At 36.2% G+C, this 25,879-nt stretch overlaps 1 protein-coding gene across 2 annotated transcripts in view; it reads left to right on the forward strand.

The window, feature by feature from the left end:
• Positions 1-25,879, forward strand: part of PSME4 (proteasome activator subunit 4) — an 84,729-nt gene that overhangs the window by 1,863 nt on the left and 56,987 nt on the right. For both annotated transcript variants that reach the window (XM_044772438.2, XM_014842992.3), the window contains exons 2-4: positions 15,696-15,836; positions 16,517-16,633; positions 24,231-24,275. In XM_044772438.2, the coding sequence (XP_044628373.2) occupies positions 15,696-15,836; positions 16,517-16,633; positions 24,231-24,275 (303 nt within the window). The remainder of the gene's footprint in view (positions 1-15,695; positions 15,837-16,516; positions 16,634-24,230; positions 24,276-25,879) is intronic.

The raw sequence follows: 25,879 nt of genomic DNA on the forward strand, positions 1-25,879 counted from the left end.
ATGAATATACCAATGTATGACTGCAGAGCTGGATCAGATTTGTGAATCTAGAGTCTGCACAGGCATAGTTAAGTATTGTTTTCTGACATTGTTACTAAGTTTGGCAAAGTAGCACCTAGAGTTCTATTATTTTTGGCTTATTAGGTATAAGTAGTTTTTACCTAGAAAGGGCTAAAAATACAGGGGAGACAGTCCTTGGTGTTTAGGGCAAGATTGCAGCTATATGGCTTAACCTAGGAACTGCAACCCGTTGATATCTAAATAACCAGCAAGAAATGCTATGAGGTAGAATTTTATTTTGGAACGGCGGTTGAATGCTGCAAACTGATTCTTGGGATTGCGCTGTGAGACATTTTGAACTTGGTGGGACATGTTGTGATCTTGGGTGTATTTTTTTCTCCTAAGTCATGTTAAGGTGACCTGTTTATAGTTGTGCTTGTTTTTTAAGCCATGTGTGTGTTGCACAAGTTTATGTCTAAATTATGCCAAAACATGTGACGGTAGCTTTCATTTACCTCAGTAGTGATCATATTTGGTACTTTGTAGAAGAATGGAAAGTGGTAATGAAATTAAAATCTAATTTCTACCATTATCTCTGTGACTGTGGGAAAGTTGCTTTAATCATGTATTTCAGTAGTCCATGTATTTCAGTATTCTTGTGAGGGAAACAGCGGGGTTGGACTAAGTAATTCCTGAGAAACATTCCTGCTCTGGTATTTTATGACTTTATTTTTTATCTTGTAGAGCCTCGAATAAGCCAGTGTGTGTCTTTCTACAAGGACTGTTTGAGCAGTTTGTAAAATACTGGAAATAGTTGCGTAGATCTAGTACATTCCTGAAGACCAGAGTGTAAACGTTGTTCAGAGGCACTGGGACGGATCCCCGACCAGAAGTGTACACCCCTAATGTGGGTGTCCCAGGTCTGTGTAGGGTAGAGTTCTGGTTTGGGAGGTACTCAGGCTCCCCTTTTTTGACTTGAACCTAATTTTAGTAGTTATTGTAATTCTGTTTCAATCCACTTCAAGACTTGCGGGTCTGTTTAGCATGTCTGTGAAGAAAGGTTATTCTTGTGTATTTTAAAAATTGGCCCTGTGGTTATAATACCAGCTCTCTTGTACAGACAGTTTAAACTATTAGAACTGCCTGTTGCAGAGAGATTGTGTGATGTAATACATCCCAGGGCCAGTTTTTAAGAAGCAAGGAAACGAACTAGAGAGGCACAGACTGGTGGTCTTTGGAAAGCAGCAGTAAAGACAGCTCATGGCCACTAAATGGAAGGTATTGGTCCATAACCGGATGGCCTATGTAGAGAAGGAAAGGAGTTGAAGAAAGATAATCTTGAAACTGGCTTTTTCTCCCTTGCCGTTCTGGAACTTTCATAAGAGGCAGTGAGGTGTAATCCGAAGACCTGGGTTTATCTGTACCTGGCTTTGCCACCAGCGTTATCATCTTGGTCTTGCTTAACTTCTCTTAGCCCTAGAGTCCACTTTTGGAAAGCGGGAATGTAGACTGTTAATGGTTTTTCAAACTTAAAATTTAGCAGCGGACTATTTTATAAAAGCAAAATCTTAAACACAAAATTGGACTCCTCAGACCAGCTAAAACCACGCTAATTTTTTTCCTTAACAATTCATTGATATTAGAACCCCTTGAAACCTGCTCAGGGCACCAAAACATATGGTTTGAAAAAGCACTGGTCTAGTCCCTACGAGCCTTTCTAGCTCTGTGTTCCATTAAATTCCTAGCTCTGGAGGAGGGGGAAAAGGAGGGAGAACAAGTGTATAGGTTACAGTTTCCTACAAGCTTACCCTATCCCTGATCATTTCTTTAGTGTTTCTTTTTTTTTTAACAGAATTTTGATTTTAGTGAAGTATGTGGGCTTGGTGTATTATGAAGCAAATTTAGATGCCTTGTTTGTTACAATGAAGTGTTCTATTCTGTGCTGTTTTGTAATGAAATGACTGTGTATTATACTGAGGCATCATTTCATTTGCTAATTGAACTGTAGCTCCCTTGTTTAATTATTATTAAGAACATTATGTGTCCTTCTTGGATAGGAATTGGATTATCCCAGTTGAAACCACATAATGTATTTAATTAGATTATATAACCCCTGGAAATGTAAGTTTGGTCAAGATATGAGTTGAATACACTGACCTCTCGTGGAAAGTAGTAATGTGGCTATAGGAGTACCCAAATTCGTAGCATCTCTGTGTTGAGGAAGAAAGTAGAAAATGCTGACCACTGAATCTCAGTTGTCTATTAACATGATATACTTAACAGAATACCTAATGTTTGAGTATTGAAATTGTGAAGTTCACAATAGATACAAGTGCTTTTCATTTGTAAAAGAATCTCGAAATGTTGACAAAATTACTACGTTCATCAGTGTGAACCATTTAGAGAAAGTAGTAGAAAAGGTTTGTCTTTGTTATTAAGTGACCACAATCAAAATGGAATCATAATTTCTTTGTGGTGAGAAAGTTGATTTTCCATAGAAAAAACAAAATAAATGAACTAAGTGATTTGGGGGACATGAACTTTTCTGACAAAGTTGTATAATAGCATAATAAGCTATCCTTCACATTTGATTTTTTTTTTTTAATTAACAAACTTAATTTTTTTTAGAGCAGTTTTAGGTTCAGAGTAAAATTGAGCAGAAAGTACAGAGAGTTCCCATATACCTCTTGTCCCCACACGTGTACACATTTAAATTTTCATAGCAATGTCAAACATTTTTTAAGAAAAATATTTGAGGCCTTTCCCATTTTCCAGGGACCTCTCTTAATCATTCTTTTAAAACACCTTGTCAGGGGGCTGGCCCCATGGCTGAGAGGTTAAGTTCACACACTCAGCTTTGGTGGCCTAGGGTTTGCAGGTTCGGATCCTGGTCACGGACCTAGCACTGCTCATCAAGCCATGCTGAGGCGACGTCCCACATAACAGACCTACAACTAGAATATACAGCCATGTACTGGGGGTCCTTTGGGGAGAAGAAGAAAAAACAAACAAAAACGGCTTTTCAGTTTTCTCCTTGCTAGTTAACTCACAGTTTCTGCCTAAATTTCGTTTGTCAATATATGTGATTTGAACAGTTTTCTAGTATTTTTTATTTGGTTTTCTTAAAATTTTTTTTTTTGGAGGAAGATTAGCCCTGAGCTAACATCTATCACCAGTCCTCCTCTTTTTGCTGAGGAAGACTGGCCCTGATCTAACATCCATGCCCATCTTCCTCTATTTTATATGTGGGATGCCTACCACAGCATGGCTTGACAAGCAGCGTGTAAGTGCGCAGCCGGGATCCGAACCAGCAAACCCCGGGCCACCAAAGTGGAATGTGCGCACTTAACCGCTGAGCCACTGGGCCAGCCCCTAAATATTTTTTTATTATGGAAAATATCAAACATATACAAAGTAAAACAATATAATGAACTCAATGTACCCATCACCCGTCTTCAGCAGTTATCAACTCATGGCTAATCATGTTCCGTCTACTACCATCACCCTCATTATATTTGAAGCATATTACTTCATTCGTAAGTCTTTCCGGTATGTATCTCTAAGGGAAAAGGAATTAAACAAAAAATCAGTACCAATACCATTCTCAAACCTAAAAAAATGAACAATAGTCCATTATCACTTTGATCAACCTTGTGAAATTCTTCTTTGCAAAATTTGTGATTTTACTTTTGAGTTTCCATTTCATTTGCATTGTTTTGTTTAAGGTTTACTATAAACAGACTTCATGGACAGAGATTAAAAAATAGCTCATTAAAGAACATTTTCATATTATGACATCTTTTCCCTCTTCACTTTGGGGACATAGAATCGATCATGGGGTAACTAGGACTCCTTTGAATTATTTCCATTTTAAAAACAAAGACACTGAGGTTCATAGGTTAGTACATAGTTTGATGCAAAGTAGTAGAGGCAGGGGTGTTAGAGCAAATTATTTTCTGGGTGCCTTGTATGGGCCAGGCACTGTTTTTGGCACTTAAGGTATATCAGTGAAAGCTTTCTGCCCTTCCTGGAAGTTCCATTGTGCTCTGTCTCTTCGTGCATATTTTTGTTTATTTAGGACAGAGTAGGCAAGGTGTAGCTCCATGAAGAAATTTGGGGAAAGAAAATATGAGTTCTAAGTATATTACTTTAAAAAATTCCCATTCTTACCATTGTGTTTTAACACTCTACATTGAGGCACTGAGAAAGGCAGTTAGAAAAAAATTAGTGAAACAGTACCATTCATTGTTTGAGATCTGAGTGTATCATTTAAAAACAATTTTCCCCAGTAGTCTTTCTGCAGTGTTGTGAAATAAAATTGTCTTTGAAATACATATTCTTAAGTGAAGTGAAATGGAGGCAAATTCTTAGTTTTTAAGGGATGCTTATTTATTAGAAAATAAGCACACAACTTCTAAACCAGCTTTTCTCCTTGTGGAACCTGGAAGTTAACTTTTTTCTATTAAGTGAGACTCATTACTAGTGAATCTCTCCCACCACCACCACCCCCTCCGCCTTTAAGTATAAAATCTAAATCTCTGTTTCCCTCCAACCCTTGTAGAAAATGAGATCAAAATCTGATTCATACTGTGTGAACAGTAAGCTGAGAGCATGGTAACAGAAGCAACAGCAAGCAAACGACAACTAAAACCCTTCTACTTTCATTGAGACCGCCACTGGAATGTTAAAAGCAGCACATACTATAAATATTCCCATTTGGAATCTTGAGGTTGGCTACTTCCATATTCGGCCTACGCCCAGCATTTCTTCCCTTTTAGTGCATTCTCTCTTGATCCCTTATTCATGGTTTTGTATTCTTTGTGTACATATCTTCCTTCTCCTGTGAGCTGTCTTGAGGTCAGTGTTTTCCGTATTTACCTCTCCCTCCCTCTACTCCCAGCATTTAGTACAGTGGTGTATACATTCATAGGTACTCAATAATATTAGAATTAACTTATTTATTCTTTGTAAACAAAAGCATTCTGCAGTTCTAAGGAATTATTACTTTTAAAGTCAAAATGGAGAAAATGAGTCTGAAATGAGGTCTATTTTTAACACTGGGTTCAAAAGAGTATATACTAACCAAAGAAGTGTGGAGGGAAGGAGCATTTTGGTTAAGGAAGAGAATGGTGTGTTTTGTTAGAGAAGAAAGTAGGTTGTATTGGTTGCATCAGGGAGTTTGTCCAAGACTTTCATTTAAAAATAAACCTATAATAATTGTTATGATTAAATACTTAGTATTAAAAAATTAGAGTATAGTTATTATAATTTTTTGATAGATGAACCGTAAAATTTTGGTGGTGGTCATCTTTTTATGCTAACTTGGATTTTTTCATAATACCTTGACCCTGAGTTTTCTTTTAATTAATTAATTTTTTAATGTAAAACTTTATTCTGTTACCTAGAAAAGTAAATGGACAACTCCAACATTGTATTTTCTTTGGAAATTATAATCTACCAAAAAACAAAACAAAGAAAAGACAAAGAGAAGTGATATAACACTCAAGTGCCCAGTATTGTAAATCTAACTTGAAACTTAAAATTTGTGATGTTCTCATAAAGCTAATTTACTTAGATGGTTTTAGTTTAATGGCCTTTGTATACTTTTGTGAGTGCTGTAAACATTACATCGTTTATAGGGTCAAATTCTATTTTGTGTAATGTTGTATTTCATCGTTGAGTTCCAAACCTGTTGACAGAATATTTATTGACCCTAAATTGTGGAATTTAACAATATAATAAAGGCTTTTTCCTTTCTTAAGAAAATAACACTATTGCAGCTGTGAAATGGGTTTGAGAATAGTATTGTAGTTCAAGTAAATTAGAGGTTGCTTAAGAATTATTAAAAATCTTTATAATCTAATGGTAGACAGCTTAAATGGAATGTGTTAGTAATCTTTGAGCTGTTAAGTGTGGGTGTTTCATTTCATTTTATGACAATTTTCTTTTTTAAGTCAAGGATGAAGTAGAAGTTCTTAGAGCAAGAAATTCTCTGAATGCAGTCTTTTGCATGTGAGTGTTTATATTTTAGGCAGATTACTGGAGCGTTTAGTCAGGGTGGTTTGTGTTCCAAGGGAAGGTAGGTTACTTCCGAAGATCCCAATAAATAAACTGTCAAATTTCTGTACCAAACAGAGGTCCCTATTTTGTGTGTGGCAGGAAAAAGTTACCATTTAACAAATTCAGGAATGATTTAGAAATATGATTTTTTTGAAAGATTATAATTTAACAGACAAATATCTTAAGAGTTTTTCCACTTTGATTTTGGTGTTTGTTTTGGGGGAGGGTCTCACAATTTTTCAGGTATATGTTCATTTATAAGTGTTTACAGAGAATTTTTTTTTAATTTATTTTTTTTAAAGATTTTATTTTTCCCTTTTTTTCTCCCAAAGCCCCCCGGTACATAGTTCTGTATTTTTAGTTGTGAGTCCTTCCAGTTGTGGCATGTGGGACGCCACCTCAGCATGGCTTGATGAGCGGTGCCATGTCCATGCCCAGGATCCGAACTGGCAAAACCCTGGGCCGCTGAAGCAGAGCTCATGAACTTAACCACTCGGCCACAGGGCCAGCCCCAGAGAATTGTCTAAATTGTGGGTTATGGCCAAAGGGATGTGAAATCAATTTATTAGGTCTTGACCAGTTTTGTTTTTGGGATTTTTTGTTGGTTGGTTGGTGAACTAAACTAGAATTATTAGAGTAAATTTGGAAGTAATAAGGGTGAATGTTCATGACCTTTGTTTAAGTTGTGTATATGTTTCTGTGTGTACTGGGTTATATATTACTGTGGGTTGTGGCCAAAAAGTGTGAAAGCTACTGATTTTACAAGTTTGTTTCTATACTTAAGCTCATATAATCAACACTTATTGAACTATAAAGATACCAGGGATGCAAATGAAAAGTTGTAACAGTTTAAAAATATCAGTAACCTGAGGGATCATACAGGAAAGCATTAATAGATTGTTAAATGAGTGGCATAGATACTACTATCCTTTGTTGAGAGCTCAGAACGTGCCAGCACTATGCTGAGTACTTTACATTCATTATTTCATTTGATTTTCACAAACAACCCCGTGAAGCGTAGATACTTTGATTATCCCAATTCCACTATGGAAGAGGTCAGGCTTAGTGACTTTGTGTTACAGTGGAGATGCCTGATGACTGCAGAGCGCTTGCTCTTGACCATGTCTGTGTCCAGAAGAAGGAAAGCTCCCTGAGCTATAGAGCCCAGGAAGACTGCTCAGGGAAGGAGGAATTTGGAAAAAATTAATGTGGGGGAACAGAGATATGAGCAAATTGACTATACAACGGTCAGTACTGAGAGCATCATATTGAAATAATCAGTTACCTGTCTCCCTCTCTAGGCTGCATGCTCCAGGACCATTTATTACTTACTTTTGTTTCCGTTGCCTATTGCCATGTCTGGCTCTTAAATGACACTCAGTAAAGCATTTCAAGAAATGAATGCCCTTTATCCATGTCTCAAGAGAGAAACAACTGGGAAAAGAATAGAGGGGTCATTATTAGATGTTAATAGTGAATGACTTTATTACTCTAGAAACTGTCCTGTCAATTTTAAGGTCATAAGAAATATAACTCTGAAATATAATATGCCGAAACTCCAGTGAGTGTGTTCAACCTGTGTTGGATGGGGATTAAAGTGTCTACCTCAGATCTCCTTGTCCATTTAGAGCCTTCCATCAATTGGGTAAAGATGGTAAACTTGTTTTTTAGTGTCTTTTGGAAACCTACTCTTAATGTTTTAAAGCCAATTTGCTTAATTTGGTCAAATATTTATTGTTAGTTTGAAGGTTTTTCCCCCCCTCTTTAAAAGTACAGTTAGCCCTGTTGAGCTCTTTGTAATTACATAAGCTAGTATATTCCTCAAGATATACTTGTACATTGTCAGTTGAAAAAAGTGTTTCTTAGAATGTCCACCTTGTTTCATCTCCAGTTAGAGCTGAGGGTTAAATAGGTGTAGAGGCTTGGTGCCTGCAACCAAGTAGCTTTCATCATCTAAAATACAGTAATGTATACATACAGAACTATAGTATGAGATAGAACTTGAAAAATACTCACGTTTGGTACAAGCTATTAAGCGGTAGAGAGAACAGAGACTTTTCGTTGGGAATGAAGGAAGACTTCATGGAGGAGGAGTCTTAAAGGATAGATAGGCTTCTAAAGATATGAACAAATAATTCATGAGAAAATAATTATAATATGTAGTAAGCAAACCTCTTAAGGTATATTTAGCCACATAACTAATTAAAGAAAGACAAATTGAAACAGATTATATTGGTATTACATTATTTATTTATTGATTGATTTTTTTTTTTTGAGGAAGATTAGCCCTGAGCTAACATCCGCTGCCAACCCCCCTCTTTTTGCTGAGGAAGACTGGCCCTGAGCTGACATCTGTGCCCATCTTCCTCTAGTTTATATGTGGGACGCCTACCACAGCATGGCTTGCCAAGTGGTGCCATGTCTGCACCCGGGATCGGAACCGGCGAACCCCCGGCCACTGAAGCAGACCTTGTGCACTTAACCGCTGCGCCACTGGGCCGGCCCCTAGTATTACATTTTTAACGATTTAAATAGATTTTGAAAAGCATATATTGTGCTCCAGTCAGTCTGCTAAGGTGCAGTGGTTCTCAAATGTGGTGAAATGTCTGGGGAAACCCACTCCAGAATAATTAAATCGGAATGTCTTTCATGTATATTGATCAGTTATCCCTCACCAGGGCCTTGTCAGGAAACCCAGTTTTACAAATACATAGATTAAATGACTTGCCCAAGGGACTGACATGGAAGCTGTTTGAATTCTCGGCAAACTTGTTAGAACCATGCTGTTCCTGCCCGCTTGGCTGCTGTGTTGAAATCAAATATTCTGTCTGTCCAGAGTTGAGTATAATGTTGAGAGTTGCAAAGCAAGCTAGCGTGGAAACTGAAGACATTCTCCACTTTACATAACACCTAACTTGTCTTTATTCCATATCAGCAAGTCCCTTGGAATTAATATCCTTTATTGTTATTTATTTATTTGCGATAGTGTATCCTCTTCTTGATCCTCAGCTTGACCTCTTGGGAGGGGAAATGGGAGAATAAACAACGTTCTCGGTTGTGTGTTCTGACCGCAGACTGTTGTTGCTCTAGAGCTGTCTCCTGTGCCTCTTCCTGCCTCTTCCCCAAATGCTCAGATTATCTTGACTTGAGTTGCCTATTCAGAGTGATAACAGTTTTCTAATCTTTCAAGATTCGGTTCATGGATCACTTATATGTGATGAAACTTTGGTTAGAAAAAAAATGAATCACAAAACTCTAAAAATACATTTATCCCCCTTACTTCTATGTACTTTTCCATACACATCTGATGTCTCCTCGTATCTGATTGTGAGTTCTTGGCCGAAAGGGACTATTTGAATCCTACTCTTATCTAGTACATATCACTTGCTAGAGAAATGCTTTCTGAATAAACAGGTAATTGAGTGAAAAGAAAAAGAGAGGTAGGTTTATGAGAATCACACTTTTTGTCTAGTCGCTTACTGTTTTTGGCAGTGAGAAGTTGTATCTGCATTTTTAATATTATGTGTAGTGATGAAGGACTTAGTCTTGGAATAAAGTCAAAGTAATGTGTTCCTGATCCTCTGGTTTTCTCTGCTAATTTTGCCTTATTTTTTTTTTTCTATTTGATGACAGTTTAGGAACAGAAGGAAAAGACTGGAACTGATATAGCTACAGCAGAGTGTGTTTTGTTTGTTTGTTTGCTAGAGGGAAGAGTTGAAGTTACTGTCTGAAATTGAATTTCGGACTTGTTCAGGGATTTCATTGGCCATGGTAGTTTTCCTTGCTGTAAAATACTTGTCATTTAGCCCCAGCTGGCGGGTATTAAGACATTTAAAAAAATTCTTAGGTCTCCCTATTTACTCGACTATTTTGCATTTTGGTAAAGTTTTAAAATGTAACTGCTACACATTTCTTTTAGAGAAATTTCTAATTAATCTTTTTGTTGGTATTATGAATGGAACAATTTTCTTTCAACCACCACTGTTTTTTATTTGAATACCATACAGGAAGGCTACTGATTTCAAAAAATGTATTCTGCAGAAGTATTTTTTTGGTTGATTGTTTCAGATGTTTTAGATATAATCACAGCATTGACACCACACTATTCTACCTTGCCTGAAACAATTACCCTTATTTTTGTTTCCTAGTTTGCTATTTAATCTAGATTCAGAATAATGCTAAATAATAATGGTAAGCGTACTTGTTATTGTCCTGGCTCTGAAGTGCCTCTTGGAAGGATGATGCCTTAATTCTGGTACTTGCTATTTAATTAAGACTCATATGTGTGTGTTTAAATGATTTAGTTTCTTTTTGTTATACTTTGTTAATATTTGCTAATTTACTTTTTATTATACTTAGACTGTTTGGCCAGAATAATTTCCACCTGTTAGAATTAAGTCAAGGTTCTTTGTGGCCTAGTTTATGACCAGTTTTTATAGGTGTTCCACAGAAGATTGAAAAGAGGGCATAGTTTCTGTCAGTTCACAATTTTTATGTGTGTCTTTTAAAGTCAGCTTTATTAATTATAGAATTCTAATTACTTTTAGGTGGTCAGGTTAAAATATTAAAGATGCACAGTAATTGCTTTTGTTGTGTTTTTCAGCACATACAATTTCCTTTTCTTTTTTGAGACTGTGTAACAGGTGGTATTGTGTACTATTAGCAGGAGATGCATAGTCCGTAAGCACCACGTCAGCAGGCTGACCCCTACTTTTTGATATTTTGACTTTGATATTCTGAATTTTTACTTAGGACATATTGCTAGATGTCAGATTTTTTAAAAATGATCCATAAATACTTTTAAGTGCTTTCAATGAAAACAGTTCAATTATGGTTTTTAAATTTTCAAACTAAAATTCTATTTTTTGTCTTTTGAGTAGGACTAACCAAAATAAATCGTTTAGTTAAATATCATTGCTAAATGTCTTACATGTTTTATAATTACAGATAGTCTCAATGTTGCTCTAAAATAATGTTAATTTTACTTTATTGATGGATATAGTTAGAACCTTAGAAACCCAGTGATTGCCTTGAAGAAAAATAACTGGTAAATTATAAAGCTTTTTGAAAACCAGTATTTTTAGTCTTTAGCCAAGCTCTAATTCTTTATTTCAGTAGCGTTGTATAATTTTATGTTTTACGTTAAATTTCCTTGTAATGTATAGTAAACTATCTTTAGGACGTATAGTAGAAAAAACCTCGGCAGTATTATACATTTTATTAAATAATTACTGTTCCTAGTATGTTACTCTTTCTTTACTTGGGATTAAAAATTAAAACATTTGATAAATACACTAAGGTTGTGAGGAGGAAGCAGTTTAGGAAGAGTTTTGTATTATCTTCTATTGTTTTTTCCCTGCTGTGGGAGGGTAATGACTTGTCTTCTATATATTCTGGATAGTTTAACAAATATTCTATTGAAAAGTTCAATCATGACTGTTACCAAGGTTTTCAAGTATTTTGAGACATCCATTGGTAATTTTTTAGTCCTAAATTTTTTTTTTCTTTTTTGAGGAAGATTAGCCCTGAGCTAACTTCTACCAATCCTCCTCTTTTTGCTGAGGAAGACTGGCCCTGAGCTAACATCAGTGCTCATCTTCCTCTACTTTATACGTGGGACGCCTACCACAGCATGGCTTGCCGAGCTGTGCCATGTCCGCACCCAGCATCTGAACTGGCGAACCCCAGGCCGCCGAAGTGAAACGTGTACACTTAACCACTGAGCCACCAGGCTGGCACCTAGTCCTAAAATTTAATGTGAAAATAAATTGGAAAAAAGGAATAGGCTGTCTCTAAATATGGTCTAAAGTAGGGTTTTTGAACACAAACAGAAAAATCAACTGGAGTAGTTTTAAAACATGAAGACTCTTAGCCTCCACTCAGTATTTTTAAAATTTTTTTTTCTTTTTACAGCTTTATTGCGTTTAGCACACTCAATATTTTTGATGGACTAGAGCTAAGATGGAACCCAAGAATATACATTTCAAGAGTTACCGTCATAATTCTGATTTATTGATCTTTTGACCACATTTTCCCCTAAAGATAAATCTATACTCCATTCGTGTTTCTAGTCTCATTTTATCTATATCTTTTTTTAAAAAAAATTGGTGTATAGTATTGTTCAGTAAAGTATGTTGAATGCGCTAGTCTTAAATGTGCATGCAACGTGATAGATTTTTCTATGTGTGCACTCATGGAACCACCACACGGATTCAGATGTACAGTATTTCCAGCACCCTATAAAGTTCCGTGTTCCATATCAGTGCTCCTTCAGAGGTCACCACTGCTCACTTTGACACTGTTGATTAGTATTGTCCATTCTTTAAAATGGAATCATACAGTGGGCATTCTTTTGTGTTTGGCATCTTTTGTTCAACATGATGACTGTGAGATTTATCTACATTTTGACACGTATCTTTGGTTGACATATGCACTCATTGCACATACCTAGTAGTGAGATTGCTGGTCATAGTCTAGACAGCCTTTGGTTTAGCTTTACTAGGTAATGTCAAGCAGTTTTTCCAGAGTCACTGTACCACTTTATACACCCATCAGTAACAAATGAAAGGTCCAGTTGCTCCACATTCTCACCAAAACTGGGTCTTATTAAGCTTTTAAATTTTAGCCAGTCTCGTAAGTGTGAAGTGGTACCTTAATTTGGTTTTAATTTGCTTTTATTGATGAGTAATGATGTTGAGTATGTTTTCATATGTTTATTAGTCATTTGGCTGTTGTCTTTTGAGAAGTGCCTACCTGAGTCTTCTGTCCATTTTTTATTCAGTAGTGTCTTTTTCTTACTGAATTGAAGACGTTCTTATGTAATTTGGATATGAGTTCTTTGTCAGATAGATACACATATTTCAAATATCTGACTGGGCTGTTCACTTTTAATGGTGTGTAATTGTGAATAGAAGTTCTTAATTTTAATGAAGACCAGTTATTAATGTTCTTCAGTACTTTTTGTGCTCTTCAGAAGGAATCTTCTTGGACAGCATTTTGAGAAATGCTGAGACAAGAACCACTTTCTGGTTGGTGAGAACTGTTTGCTAGTTGACAGGCTAAAACAGGAAGTTTCTGAGTCATCCCCCTAAAATCGCTAGTTTTGTCAGCAGTGCTGGCTCCTCTAGGAATCCCCCTGTTGGTCTCTTCTTTTCGTACTATTAAATTTTGGGCTCTGAGTTTTACGTCCCTGACGTTAAGTTCACAGTTATCTTTCTACCGCAGTAGAAGCAGTGGGCTGCTGTAGCTGAGTTGTTTCAGTGGCTTAGAGCAGTGTTTCTCCAGTTTTTCCATGGAAGTATCCTAGCCACGAGTTAAGTGAGTACATAACTCCAGGGGCATCTGGAGTCCTGGCAAGGCCTGAAGTAGTCACTGAAAGCAAGGAATGCTTCTTTGAACCCCTCTGTTTTATCTTAAAACTATGTGTCATGTTTTAGGGATATAGTTTATTTTCATTTGAAAGTACTATTTAAATGATTCTAGTTTTTACTCCTAAATTTAGAGTGAAATTGCGGGAGGCTTCAGGAGACTACCATGTTTATTCAGCAGCTTGCAGTACCTCTGGCAGCCCTGGGCTTAGGGTCTCTATATATTGTCTTGAATCCGTTTGCTTTACCAGCCCAGAGTGGTTGAGAACCTTTCACAGTAATTATGGCACAGGCAGAATAACAGGGCTTGTTCCTCTGTCCCCCATATTGCCAGTTGCATAGTCCCAAGGTGAGATCATGGGGATTATAGTTTGAAATTATAGAAAAAAGCTGAGTAAATACACACAGCCTGAGAAACTGAAAGAGTGCTCCTAGTGGACCAAGAATTTTGAAGAATTTCTGGAAAAAGAAAAGCAATTATGTACCCTAATTTTAAAAGTTAAGTGTAAGTTTAATTTGATCTTGGCTGCTGTTGGGAAGTGCTAAACATCATTTAAGGGACCTGTCAATGCTATTTTTTCTGTTGATTTATGTATTTAATTGTCTGTAAAATTGTCTTCCTCAAAGGAGTTTATGGTTTTAAGTATCTAGTAATTTGTTCTAAGTAAGTTTTGGTTACTTAGTTTTAGTTACTTCTGAATCCTTAAATATGCTATGATTAGTCATTCTTGCTTTTGGGGACACATTTGCCTTAAATTTGCTTACAGTTAGTGCTTTTGATTACATTGGTTCTCTAAAGTTAAAAAATTGAAAATGTATGCTTTTGAGATAAAAATATGTATTATTTTTGGTAGTAATTTAATTTTATTGTAATAATTATGAATTACGTCTTAGAAACAAATAGTACAAGTTATGCAACTTGCTGTATTGTTTCAGGATTCTAAGTAAGCCATATGCATTCTTCAATGATTCTTGTAGTTAAAACAATAAACTTATATATCTGTATTTTGTTGTTTAACTTTAATTATGTTGTGATATGCTTTTTAAAAGTAGTTCCCGGGAGTTACAAGTGTATCATTATCTTGAATGAGCTTTTGTTTAATAAAGGAATAGGGGCACAGTTCTTTTTTTTTTTCTTTGAGGAAGATTAGCTCTGAGCTAACTACTGCCAATCCTCCTCTTTTTGCTGAGCAAGACTGGCCCTGAGCTAACATCCATGCCCATCTTCCTCTACTTTATACGTGGGACACCCACCACAGCATGGCTTTTTGCCAAGTGGTGCCATGTCCGCGCCCGGGATCCGAACCTGGATCTGAACCGGCAAACCCGGGGCCACCAAAGCGGAACATGCGAACTTAACCATTGTGCCACCGGGCCAGCCCTGGGGCACATGAGTTCTTTGCAGCTTAGGACCAGAGGCCAGTTAAGACCATATAACAATAAGACGGCAGTGTTTTAATTGGTCATTAAATGTTGATGAGAATTCAGTTATCATTATAAGCCTTATGTTTATAATACTTACTTGGTAATCTCTTAACTAAAACACAGAATAATTCTTTCATGCATAATGATGTATGGATATAAAATGCTTAATGTCAGAGGCATTTGAAATTAGAGTGTCACAATATATTTTTTTCTTGTGACAAAAACATAAATTTCCCCTTTTAATAATTTTTGTATGCAGTACAGTGTTGTTAACTATATGTACATTGTTGTACAACAGATCTCTAGAACTTTTTCATCTTGCATGACTGAAACTCTACCCACTGAACAGCAGCTCCCTGTTTTCTTTCCCTCATGCCCCTAGCAACCACATTCTATTCTATTTCTATGAGTTTGATTACTTTAGATACCTCATACAAGTAGAATCATGCTGTATTTTTATCATTGGCTTATTTCATTTAGCATAGTGTCCTCAGGGTTCATCCATGTTGTAGCATTGTAGAATATGACAGAATTCCCCCTTTTTTCCTTTCTTTTTTTTTTGCTGAGGAAGATTCGCCCTGAGCTAACATATGTTGTCAATCTTCCTCTTTTTGCTTGAGGAAGATTGTACTGAGCTAAAATCTGTGCCAGTCTTGCTCTGTTTTTTGTATGTGGGGTACCACCACAGCATGGCTTGATGAGTGGTGTGTGGGCCCGCACCCAGGATCTGGACCTGCAAACCCTGGGCTGCCCAAGTGGAGTGCATGAATTTAACCACTACGCCACTGGACTGGCATCTCACCGTACCTATTTTTAAAGGCTATATCAATTTTTCTCTTGCAGATATATTCGACTTTATGGGAGAAAATTTAGCAAAGAAGATCATGTTCTTTTTATCAAGTTGTTATATGAGCTGGTATCGATTCCAAAACTGGAAATCAGCATGATGCAGGGATTTGCCCGTCTCTTGATTAACTTGTTAAAGTAAGTCAGTTTCCTTTGATTTCTGCTAAGATTTTTTTGGTTTGTTTCTTCAGGGTTTTAGAGAATGAAAACCAAGCGTTCTTTGGTAAGAAGACGAAGTCCCAAATTGTGAGTTTGGAAAAAGATTGCAGAAAACTTTATTATAAGTTTAACCATATGTGTTAATTAACCTTTTAAAAAGCCATCTCCTCCATGAAGCCTTCTCTAGCACGCACTGAACTATGTCTTGTTTCATTTATATATAATATATATATATAATTATATAATATATATAATATATATTTATATATAATTATATATAATTTATATATAATTCTCTTCCCTTATATAGGTTGTAAGACCCTTCAAAGGGATCATTTATTCTTTTGCTTATCCCAAGGCACCCAGCACAATGCTGGAAACATTAAGAACTCCATAGATAGTGTGGGAAAAAATGAAATTCATGTACAATAATGATGGCACAAATTTACATGTCTCTTTTCACCTGGTGCTCTTTGAGGTTTAAGCAGCAGCAAGAATCTGGTGCATTGTTCTTCCTGATACTGTGTTCTGCTGGTACTGGGCTGTGGCTGGGAAAAGCAGAACCCAGTGTGATGACAGCAGCATTTAACAGCTGTCCTCCCTCTGTGGTAGGTACCTGTGTACACATACATCCATATGTATTTACTTTTTTTAATTAGGAAAAAGGAACTTCTTTCAAGAGATGATTTGGAGTTACCTTGGAGACCTCTTTATGACATGGTGGAAAGGATATTATATTCCAAGACAGAGCACCTGGGATTAAATTGGTTTCCTAAGTAAGCATTTCCTTTTAAAGTACTTCTTTGGGAGCACTTGGGGGCTTTTAGAAGGTTGATCACAGTTGAGAAATGGGGTTATTTGAGATAAGCAAGCAAATATACATTTTAATGTGTTCATTTCTGTGTAACTTGACTCCTAAAACAATTTATGGCCCTCTTTAAACTATATCCAAAGCTGCACTTGAGAATTTGCCACCAAGGTATCTCTTAATGGCTAACATCACCATACTGGCCCAAGAAAGCAAGGGATTTTTATTTGAAATCTAGTATTTTGTCATTAAAAGTAATACACATTTGGCGTTCTTTGTAATATATCCACGTGTTTTAATTCTCCAAGTAAAGTGAATGCTTCAAGAAGAGGAGCTTTGTGTATTCCAGGGGGTGCCCACATCCCAGAGAGTGCACGGTGCCAGTGAAGGAAGATCCATTTCAGTGACTGACTGTTCTTAGAGCATAAACTATTCAAATGCACGCTCCTTGGTTTATGTTATTTCCTAGTAATGTTTAGACATGCAGAGAGTATAAATCTCTTGCTGATTATGGCTTCTTGTATGTGCATCCTTCCTCTTCCAGCTCTCTAATTTGGGTATGTTTTGTATTTTGTTCTGAATTTACAGAGTATAATATGATCACCTCTCCTTTTTGGTTGATAGTGATTTCAGCCTTGACTCCGGAGTATCATTTCTGCCCCACAAGGGTTTGTCCAGTTGCGATCTAGCTCTTAATGTTCTCAACCTTAGTACGTTTGGCTTAAAATTGTCTTAAATTATTTGTGATTGAGGTTTATTTTCAGGAAATTTTTCCTTCCATATTTAATAGCTGTTTCCTCTCATTATCTAGAGTTGTTTGTCATGTACATATGTACTCATTTCCTGAAGAGCACCATTTTATATGCCTACGTTATTTTCCTTTTTCTCTTTTATAAATTGTCTTTCAGGCTTTATTTCTGTGGTTTCTCTTTTGATCCCAGACATGTGTATGTTATTTCGTTACTTCTTGTAGCCTCCCCAGTTCAGTTCATTTAATGCATGATTAGTCCTCAGGCTTCATTCATCATTCAGTTAGCATGCTGTCTTTGTTATACCCTTACTGTAGAATTGTTTGAAAATGATTACAGATGGCAGACTTAAAAGATTTTCAAGTCATAGGTAAATAGTGAAATGAAAACCCAAAATTTAACATAAAAACTTTGTTGTAAAGATACCTTTTGAAGAGCCGGCCTGGTGGCACAGCACTTAAGTGCACACGTTCTGCTTCTTGGCGGCCCGGGGTTCACCAGTTTGGATCCCGGGTACAGACATGGCACCGCTTGGCAAAAGCCATGCTGTGGTAGGCATCCCACATATAAAGTAGAAGAAGATGGGCATGGATGTTAGCTCAGGGCCAGTCTTCCTCAGCAAAAAGAGGAGGATTGGCAGTAGTTAGCTCAGGGCTAATCTTCCTCAAAAAAAAAAAAAAAAAAAAAAGATACCTTTTGAGGTGATGGGGTGATGGCTCCATGGCCGAAGTGGCCAAGTTTGTGCACTCTGCTTCACCAGCCCAGGGTTTGCCGTTTTGGATCCTGGGTGCAGACCTGCACACTGCTCATCAAGCCATACTGTGGTGGCATCCCTCATAGAAGAACTAGAATGACCTACAACTAAGATATACAACTATGTCCTGGGCCTTTGGGGAGAGGGAAAAAAAAAGGAAGACTGGGGCTGGCCAGTGATAACAGCTGTTTTCCTGGAAATTTTGTCAGTGCTTATCGTTCTTTCCCTGTGTCTTGGTATTATTACCATGTCTTTTCCTGAAGCTTCACATTATCCCTGCTCTTGTGGAAATCTTTGTCCTTAAAAGTTACGCCATGGCTATTCCTGGTCTTTTGAAGAGCCACTGTGTCTTTGCTGAAATCTTTGCTGTACAACGGTACTTTTAGTTTTTCAGTCCTCGCAACTGTTCTCTGTCCACTGAATTTCTAAGAGGGAATCATTTAAGACACATTAAAATTTGCTTTTCTACTTAAGGTTCAATTTAGCACACTAGTATGGCAAGTGTTTTGAACTTTTAAAGCCAAGGGATAAAATTAAGACTTTTAACAAATATTTTATTTTAGAAAATCCCTTAAAGAGGCCTTTAATGTGGCATGCTTTTGGAAATGGTGTTTTGTTTTGAGTATTTTCATCTTAGATGTATTCTGACACATTTTGAAACAGTTTTGTCAGCGACTTCATGTGTTCATACTATTTTTAGAGTACTATTTTTATAATCAAAAGTGAAGGATTGCTTCATTTGTTAACTGTCTTTCAAGTCTTAAACTCATGTGCCTTATTTGTCCTTGTTGAAACCACTACTTAGAGTGCCATGCATTTCAGCCCGATTCTAAAGGCTGGTTCTGTTACTTGGAGCAAGGATTATTAAGCTGCTTCTCTTTCCCCTTGTCTTCCTCTCTCTCCCTCCCCCTCTCCTCTCCTCTCTTTCCTCCCTTCCTTCTCCTTTCTTTTTGCCTCAGGAGCAAAAGACCCTCTTCACTCTCACCTGTTTCTATTTTCTACTGGGGAAACAATTTGTAGGGTTTTTTATTCAGTAGAAAAATAGAAATTGGAAAGGAGCTAGGTGGCTGTGAGCTTGATACTAGCAACATAAGAATTGCTTATAGTTTACTTCATAAAGGAAGCATTTGAATCTTATGGGCTTGGTTTTAATTCATAAAACGATGTCCCGTAAACTTAATTGCAGTAGCATATGCAAGTTACCACTGTAGGCAGCACACTAATGAAGGGTATTGCTGTTAACAAAATGTGGGGATTTGTGCATAGATCAGCCTTTGCAAATTGGCAGACAGTTCATATTTGAATTGCTTTGTGTATAAATTTGTTTTAGTTATCACTGTCAATTTAGTTTTTATGGGTTGTTTGGTTTTAAGGTTTACATATTTGCTTCACGAGTAGTTTGGCCCTAGATAACTCATTTACTTTAAAAAAAATTTTTTAGGGCTGGCCCCGTGACTGAGTAATTAAGTTCGAGTGCTCTGCTTCGGCAGCCCAGGGTTTCACCGGTTCGGATCCTGGGCGTGGACATGGCACCGCTCATAGGGCCATGCTGAGGCGGCGTCCCCCATAGCACACCCAGAGGCACTCACAACTAGAACATACAACTACAACTGTGTACTGGGCTTTGGGGAGAAGAAGAAGAAGGACGAAAAAAAAGATTGGCAACAGATGTTAGCTCAGGTGCCAATCTGTAAAAAAAAAAATTTAAGTAGTTTTCTTTTATATGTATTGTTCTAAGAGGATCGTACATTGTTAGACTTTTTCATTTTTCCTGTTAATCTCCCTATGAAGAAATTTGTTATTTCCCTTTTCTGGTACTTGTTCTTGATGGTATTTGTTTCTCTGTTGATCTACTAAAGGACCATTTGGGTTGGTGCTCTTATCCTTAAGATACAGTTAATTCCTTTGTTCCCCTCCTTCCCGCCTTCAACACATGGAAGTGGCATGTTCTTAACCTCTTTTGGGTGTTTCTTGGCACATGTGGCCACATTTCTAAGCTTAAGTTACTTACTACCAGCAGCTCAGAATGATATCTAGCTACAGAATTTAACATGATAATGAAACGATGGAAGTAATTTCTCTAAGGACCTGTTGCTGTTTAAAATAGTTTACAGTTATTAATAAACAATGATTATTAATGTGATATTTGCAGTGATTTTTTAGTGTGGTATTTGAGGAACATTGTTTGCTTGTTTTTAAATTCTACTTTTACTTTTGTTTTTAAATTAGGGAATAAATGGTTTATTTTTATTATGACTTCGATAGTGTTTCTTCCAAAGTTATGTCTGTGTTACAGTGATCTTTCTTTAGAAACTTCTCTTTCTAAAGCAACTTAAAAAAATGCTTAGTTCAAAATGATCAGGCTCGTCATCACTTAAAGCGATTAGGCATGCTCTTTTTATATGATTGGTCAGGATTATTACAACTTAATAATTGCCATAGAGGCATATTTTTTCTTTAAGTAATTGTAATGAAAAACCAGTGTTATTGCAACATCAGTAATGAAGATATTATACTTCATTTATACCTTTCCATGGTAAAATTATCTTGACCCTAATATTGTGTGAAGTGACTGTGAAAAATGGCTACTTGCCAATTTAACCAAGCAATATTAGATTTTGAAAGATTAGATATGAGATGCGTAGTGTTTGGTTAACTGATGATGGATTTGTTTAGATTTAGAGAAAGCAGGTAAAACTGAGTTCTTCTAGATGAAGAGGCACAGTCTTAAGAAAAAAATGCTATATAAACAATTATCATTAAATTATAAGGTTAAAGCAGGGGTATATAGAGTATGCCAGTGTCACAGTTTCCCAGTTCATTTATGAAAAAGCAACTATGATTATTTTGAAATTAAATTTTAGGTCAGGAATTGTCAGGTGAAGCTGAAAGTACTTCTGGCTATGGGCAGTCCACACTGCTCTCACCTTGAATATATCATTTGCTGTACATTTCTCTGGTTTAGAAGTGAATGTTGTCCTGATAGTTAGGTAAGGCCAAGGAGGCAGGAAGCATAACCCTCCAGATGTATATAAGTCCACTATCTTAGTAAAGTAACTGTAGCTTTTGGCTTTCCTCAGCCTTCTCTGCTACATATTTGGCACTCACTTTATTAATATCATCATAAGGAATCATAAAGAATGTCATCATAAGGAAAGTGTGACCCAGAGAGGAAAATTCACACAGTCATTTGTTGAAACTGGGACAAGAACTCAAGAACTGGGACAGGAACTTAACTTTCTGCCCTAATAAATAGGGTGGCGGTTTGGGGGGGAAATTCCTATTTTGATGTGATTTCCTAAATATAAACTAATAGCTACAGTAGGATAAATGTAAAAGCAAAGTGAACACAAAAGTTTAGTTCTTAAAGAGATTGAAAATATAATTTATCTTGGATAAGTATGACATGAAAATGATAGTTAACATTTATTGTGCTTAATCCTGGGCCAGATAACTGCTTTCTTTACGTTATCTCATTTTATTTTTGTCACAGCCTTATGAGAATAGGTATTGTTGCTCTTACATAGATGGAAAAACTGAGGCTATAGTATTGCACTACTAGTAAGTAGCCAAACTGGTCTTTAAATTCAGATCTGTCTGACTGCTAAGCCCAAGCTGTGAACCATTACATGATAAACCACGGCTTTCTTTTCAACTTAACATGCCTTTTCTACGAGGAAATAGGGTCTGAGAAAACTCATCCAAAGCTTAGTCCCTCTGTAGATCCCTTTTGATTTTTTTTTTAAAAAAGTGTTTTGAATTACCACTTTAGTATTATAAATTTCCAGCAATTGGAAAAGTGTGTGGTGATTATTCACACCCTCTAAAAATTAGTGAAATAGAGTCTAGTAGCATCTAGCTTTAACCTTTTATTTTATTTTTAAACAGAAACATTGTTCCCTTCATCTTGAGCGATTACAAGAATCCCAAAAGGTCACTATACAGATATCACAGGTTAGAGAGATTGTACCCTTTTCTGGCTAAAGAGCATAAATCCAATGGCACAGGCCTTATATAGAAGGAGGGGTTGAAATTGACTATTTAGAGGAATTAAATCACATTCCCACACAGGCTCTTCCTCTACTGAGTGAAGCAGCAGCTATCAAGTATTATAGTTAACCTCCTATTTTCCTGAAGAATGAAAGAAACTGGAGAAAACATGTAGCTGTGCTGCCTTTTATGACCTGCTTTCCGGAATTATTTTGACACTATATGGAAGTTTGTTGGTAGAATAGAGAAGTTACTCAGTGAAGAGAGCAGGTTCTCTGTGTCGTACTCCCACAGAAACAGAAACACAGAAAGTAAATGTGAAGTTACCATGAACACAAACTTTGAGGACTGGTAGCGTTACAGATCTTCTGCTTGTTTCTTTGGACAGAGAGTGTACCATTTTAGAATTATGTTTTTAAAACTTGCATTTCAGTTGATCTATTATTTAGTTTGGAACTAGATGGCTCTTTAAATCTTGCCTCTTAATTCCATAATTTGTTTCTAAATGGAGTTCTTTAGTCCAAACTAAAAGAAGATCCGAAGATCTCTACTCTTTGTTGCCCTAATAGAAAATGTTTATTGAGCATTGTAAATACATAAATAGATAAATATAAACCTGTATAAATATGTAGGAACACATAGCCTTGTTATAAGCACTTTGGAAATCCCCAGAAGTATAAATCATAGTTGTGATCTTCAGAGAGTTTTAAACAGAGTTAGAGAGAAGTTTGCCTTTTGGTTATTTTTACCAGGCAAGCTAATATGTTTTCTGAACTAAATTCTGTGTTTCTGAATTGCTTAGCTTGTTTGTGAGAGAAGGTGGAACCTTTCTCTGATAATCAGAGAAAATGCTTCATGATGGCCCTCTGGCCATGCGGTCATCTTTTTTATTTTAGAATTACCTCGTGAGTTGTAGCCCGGTTTCCTGTTTAGTTAATTTTTTTCTGAATAGTTTGAAAATTAAAGGGGATTCCTACGACTTCAAGTAGTGAAATTATAGTATTCTCTCTTGGTTACATAATATATTGACTGTTTGAGCTGAGTTTGGTTTGTGTTAGTCCTTGGAATTTCTTTGCAGATTAGTTCTTGAGTTTTCAGAGAAGTTGGATAGACTTCTGAACTTAAGAATTTCAGGAAGCTTAATGAGAAAGTGTCAGGTGGAAGCACTGCCTGAAAGTTACCTCTTTCCCCCATAATTTTTTTTTCTTGAGATTTGGAGACTTGTTTTATTTTTACTTGTACACATCATACTGTAAGTAGTCACACATCTATTTTAAAATTTCAGTTCAAAATTACCTAATGCCCCTTTGTTTTGTTTATTTGCATTTGACCTCTTTTCGACGATGGTCTAGTTAATATTTTAAGTATTCCATTCTGGTCCTGTGTGTTTAAACCAGGGTACATTGGCCTTTTCATTAAAACAGAAATGTTTATTATAAATTCATATACAGATATTTATGTTTTCCTGTATTCACTTGAGCCACCTGCAAGTTGGAAAATAAGTAGGAGCTTTTAATGTTAGTCCACTAACTTTTTAATTAGCTGATCAAAAAGATTCCTGTTGCTCTTTTGGATGATTGTTGCTGGTAGTAAAGTGCCTTGGAAGGTTATAGAACTCTCATCAATTGGTTACAGAAAACTAGTTTCTGGCAGTTGCTGATAGAAGCATACCAGATTTAGGTATGTCAGCTGTTTGTGTTTTGGTGTAAAAACACTTTAATAAAAATTAAAAATTAGTATGTGAAGTTTTAAGCCACTGAGCATACTTGATGTGTTGATAAGTATGGTCATTGCTGCCTACCTTGTAAAGATTGAAAATGATTTGTCCTTTTCCCAGTTTTCTTCCCTTTAGTTCATAGCAGAGAAAGAGCAAAATGAGGGCAAAGGAAAGAGTAGATTAAGTAGTTTAGGTAATTCTTGCAATTCTGTCTGTGTGAAAGAAAAGGATTAGTTATTGCGTGTACACATATAATATCTAAATGAGCATGTCTTAGAGATATTTATTAATTGAATTAGATGTATTCTTAAAATACACCAACCTAATTTATCAAATGGCTTTCACCCCCCCACAGTTCTGTAGAAAATGTCCTCAAAACACTCGTGAAAAGCTGCCGACCGTAAGTAGCTTCTCAATTTATAAAGCCTCTTGTTTCTGTGAGCTTTTCCCCATTTATAGTATGCTTTGAAGAGGAAATTAAAGATATAAATAGTTTCCGATGTTGTGAAGTTATTCATGGGGCGCAACATATCATTTCCAATTCTTGAACTGATCTTTTCAGATTTTGTTTATAAATTTAGAAATTTTTGAGTGATGTGAGTGTCAGTTGTTAGAAAGTAAGAATGCCATAATTTATGTATAATTGTCTTTATTTGAAAGATTTCCTAGAGTATAGTTACTTAGATCAAAAATATTTTCCAAAATGAGCATTGTAGCTATTGCATTAAAATATAAGTAATAATAAAAAGGTGGTCCATACGTTTTTTTCTAGTATGTTCTCTTTTGGTAGAATATTTGACTTTGAATATCGCATATTCTGATGTTTAAAGATGAATATGAGTAGAATTTAGTTTTAATTAATTGAAGTCTAGTTCTGTGGGCTTGCACTATTTTTTTGTTCTTGTTAATCAAGCTGTTCTAAGACAACTTATCCTGCTATGGATGCAGTGATTTCTTTTGAATGGAAATTCCTATATTTATCATAAGCTTATATGAGTTACAGTTATTTTATAAATCAAATATTTGTTGTTGACCTACTATGCCTCTCAGTCTTGGGCAAATATATTTTCAGGATGTAAAATGTTTCCCTTTTAAGAGACTTAAGATCTAACCTGAGTCATAAGCCACCAATGAGCCGTGTCACTTTTTGCTAGGCAGTTATCCTCTTGGCCTCTATTTCCTCACTGGTAATTTGATCATCACGGAAGTGTTTGCTGGTTTTTAGGTTCTTAAGTAATTCATAGAACATCCAAGCTTTTATTTTGGATTACTAGGCTAACAGTTGACTCTGAAAAATTAGGAAAGGGAATTGATATATAAGATCTTTGAAGGTGAAATATATTCTACTTTTTTTTTTCCCTCCAATTCTAACCTGTTGCACAGTGACCTGGCGTATAAATGCTTGATGAAATCAACAGAAGTATTACTAGAAATGTAGTTTTGTTTTTCTCGTAAAGGAATGAAGTGATTCTAGTTAACAGGTATATAAAGATCTAATAGGATTGATAATATGATACGTAGGCCAGACCTACAAGTGTATTTGAAAGGGTTTCCTGACTTTTTGGGCCATACTCAAATCAGAATTTCTAATGCTCTTTCTTATTTTAAACCCATTACTGAATATTTGGTAATTATACCTGGGTCCACTTTATCTATTTACCTTTTTGTGTGTATATGCACACTTCAGATTTTAATTTTGTAAATCTTCTCTACCCAGGGACACTTTTGCCCATTTCGTAGAGTTGTAGAATGGTCGAGCCTGTAGGACCAGATCATGTGGTCCAGTCCTCTCTTACATACAGGAGGGCTGTGGTCCACTGAGGGCAAATGGTTTGTTCACAGGTACCTAGAGATTCCTGGGCTGATGTTCTCTTCTCACTTCACTGATTATCCATTTCTTATACAGCCTGGATTCTCTATGACAAGATTTTTTTCTGGTGCTGTTACATAGCACATAGGAACTAAAAATACAGCAACCATGTTTTAAGTTTATAGGTGATTTGA

Source organism: Equus asinus, chromosome 6 (genome assembly GCF_041296235.1).
Source record: "Equus asinus isolate D_3611 breed Donkey chromosome 6, EquAss-T2T_v2, whole genome shotgun sequence".
Lineage (NCBI taxonomy): Eukaryota > Metazoa > Chordata > Mammalia > Perissodactyla > Equidae > Equus > Equus asinus.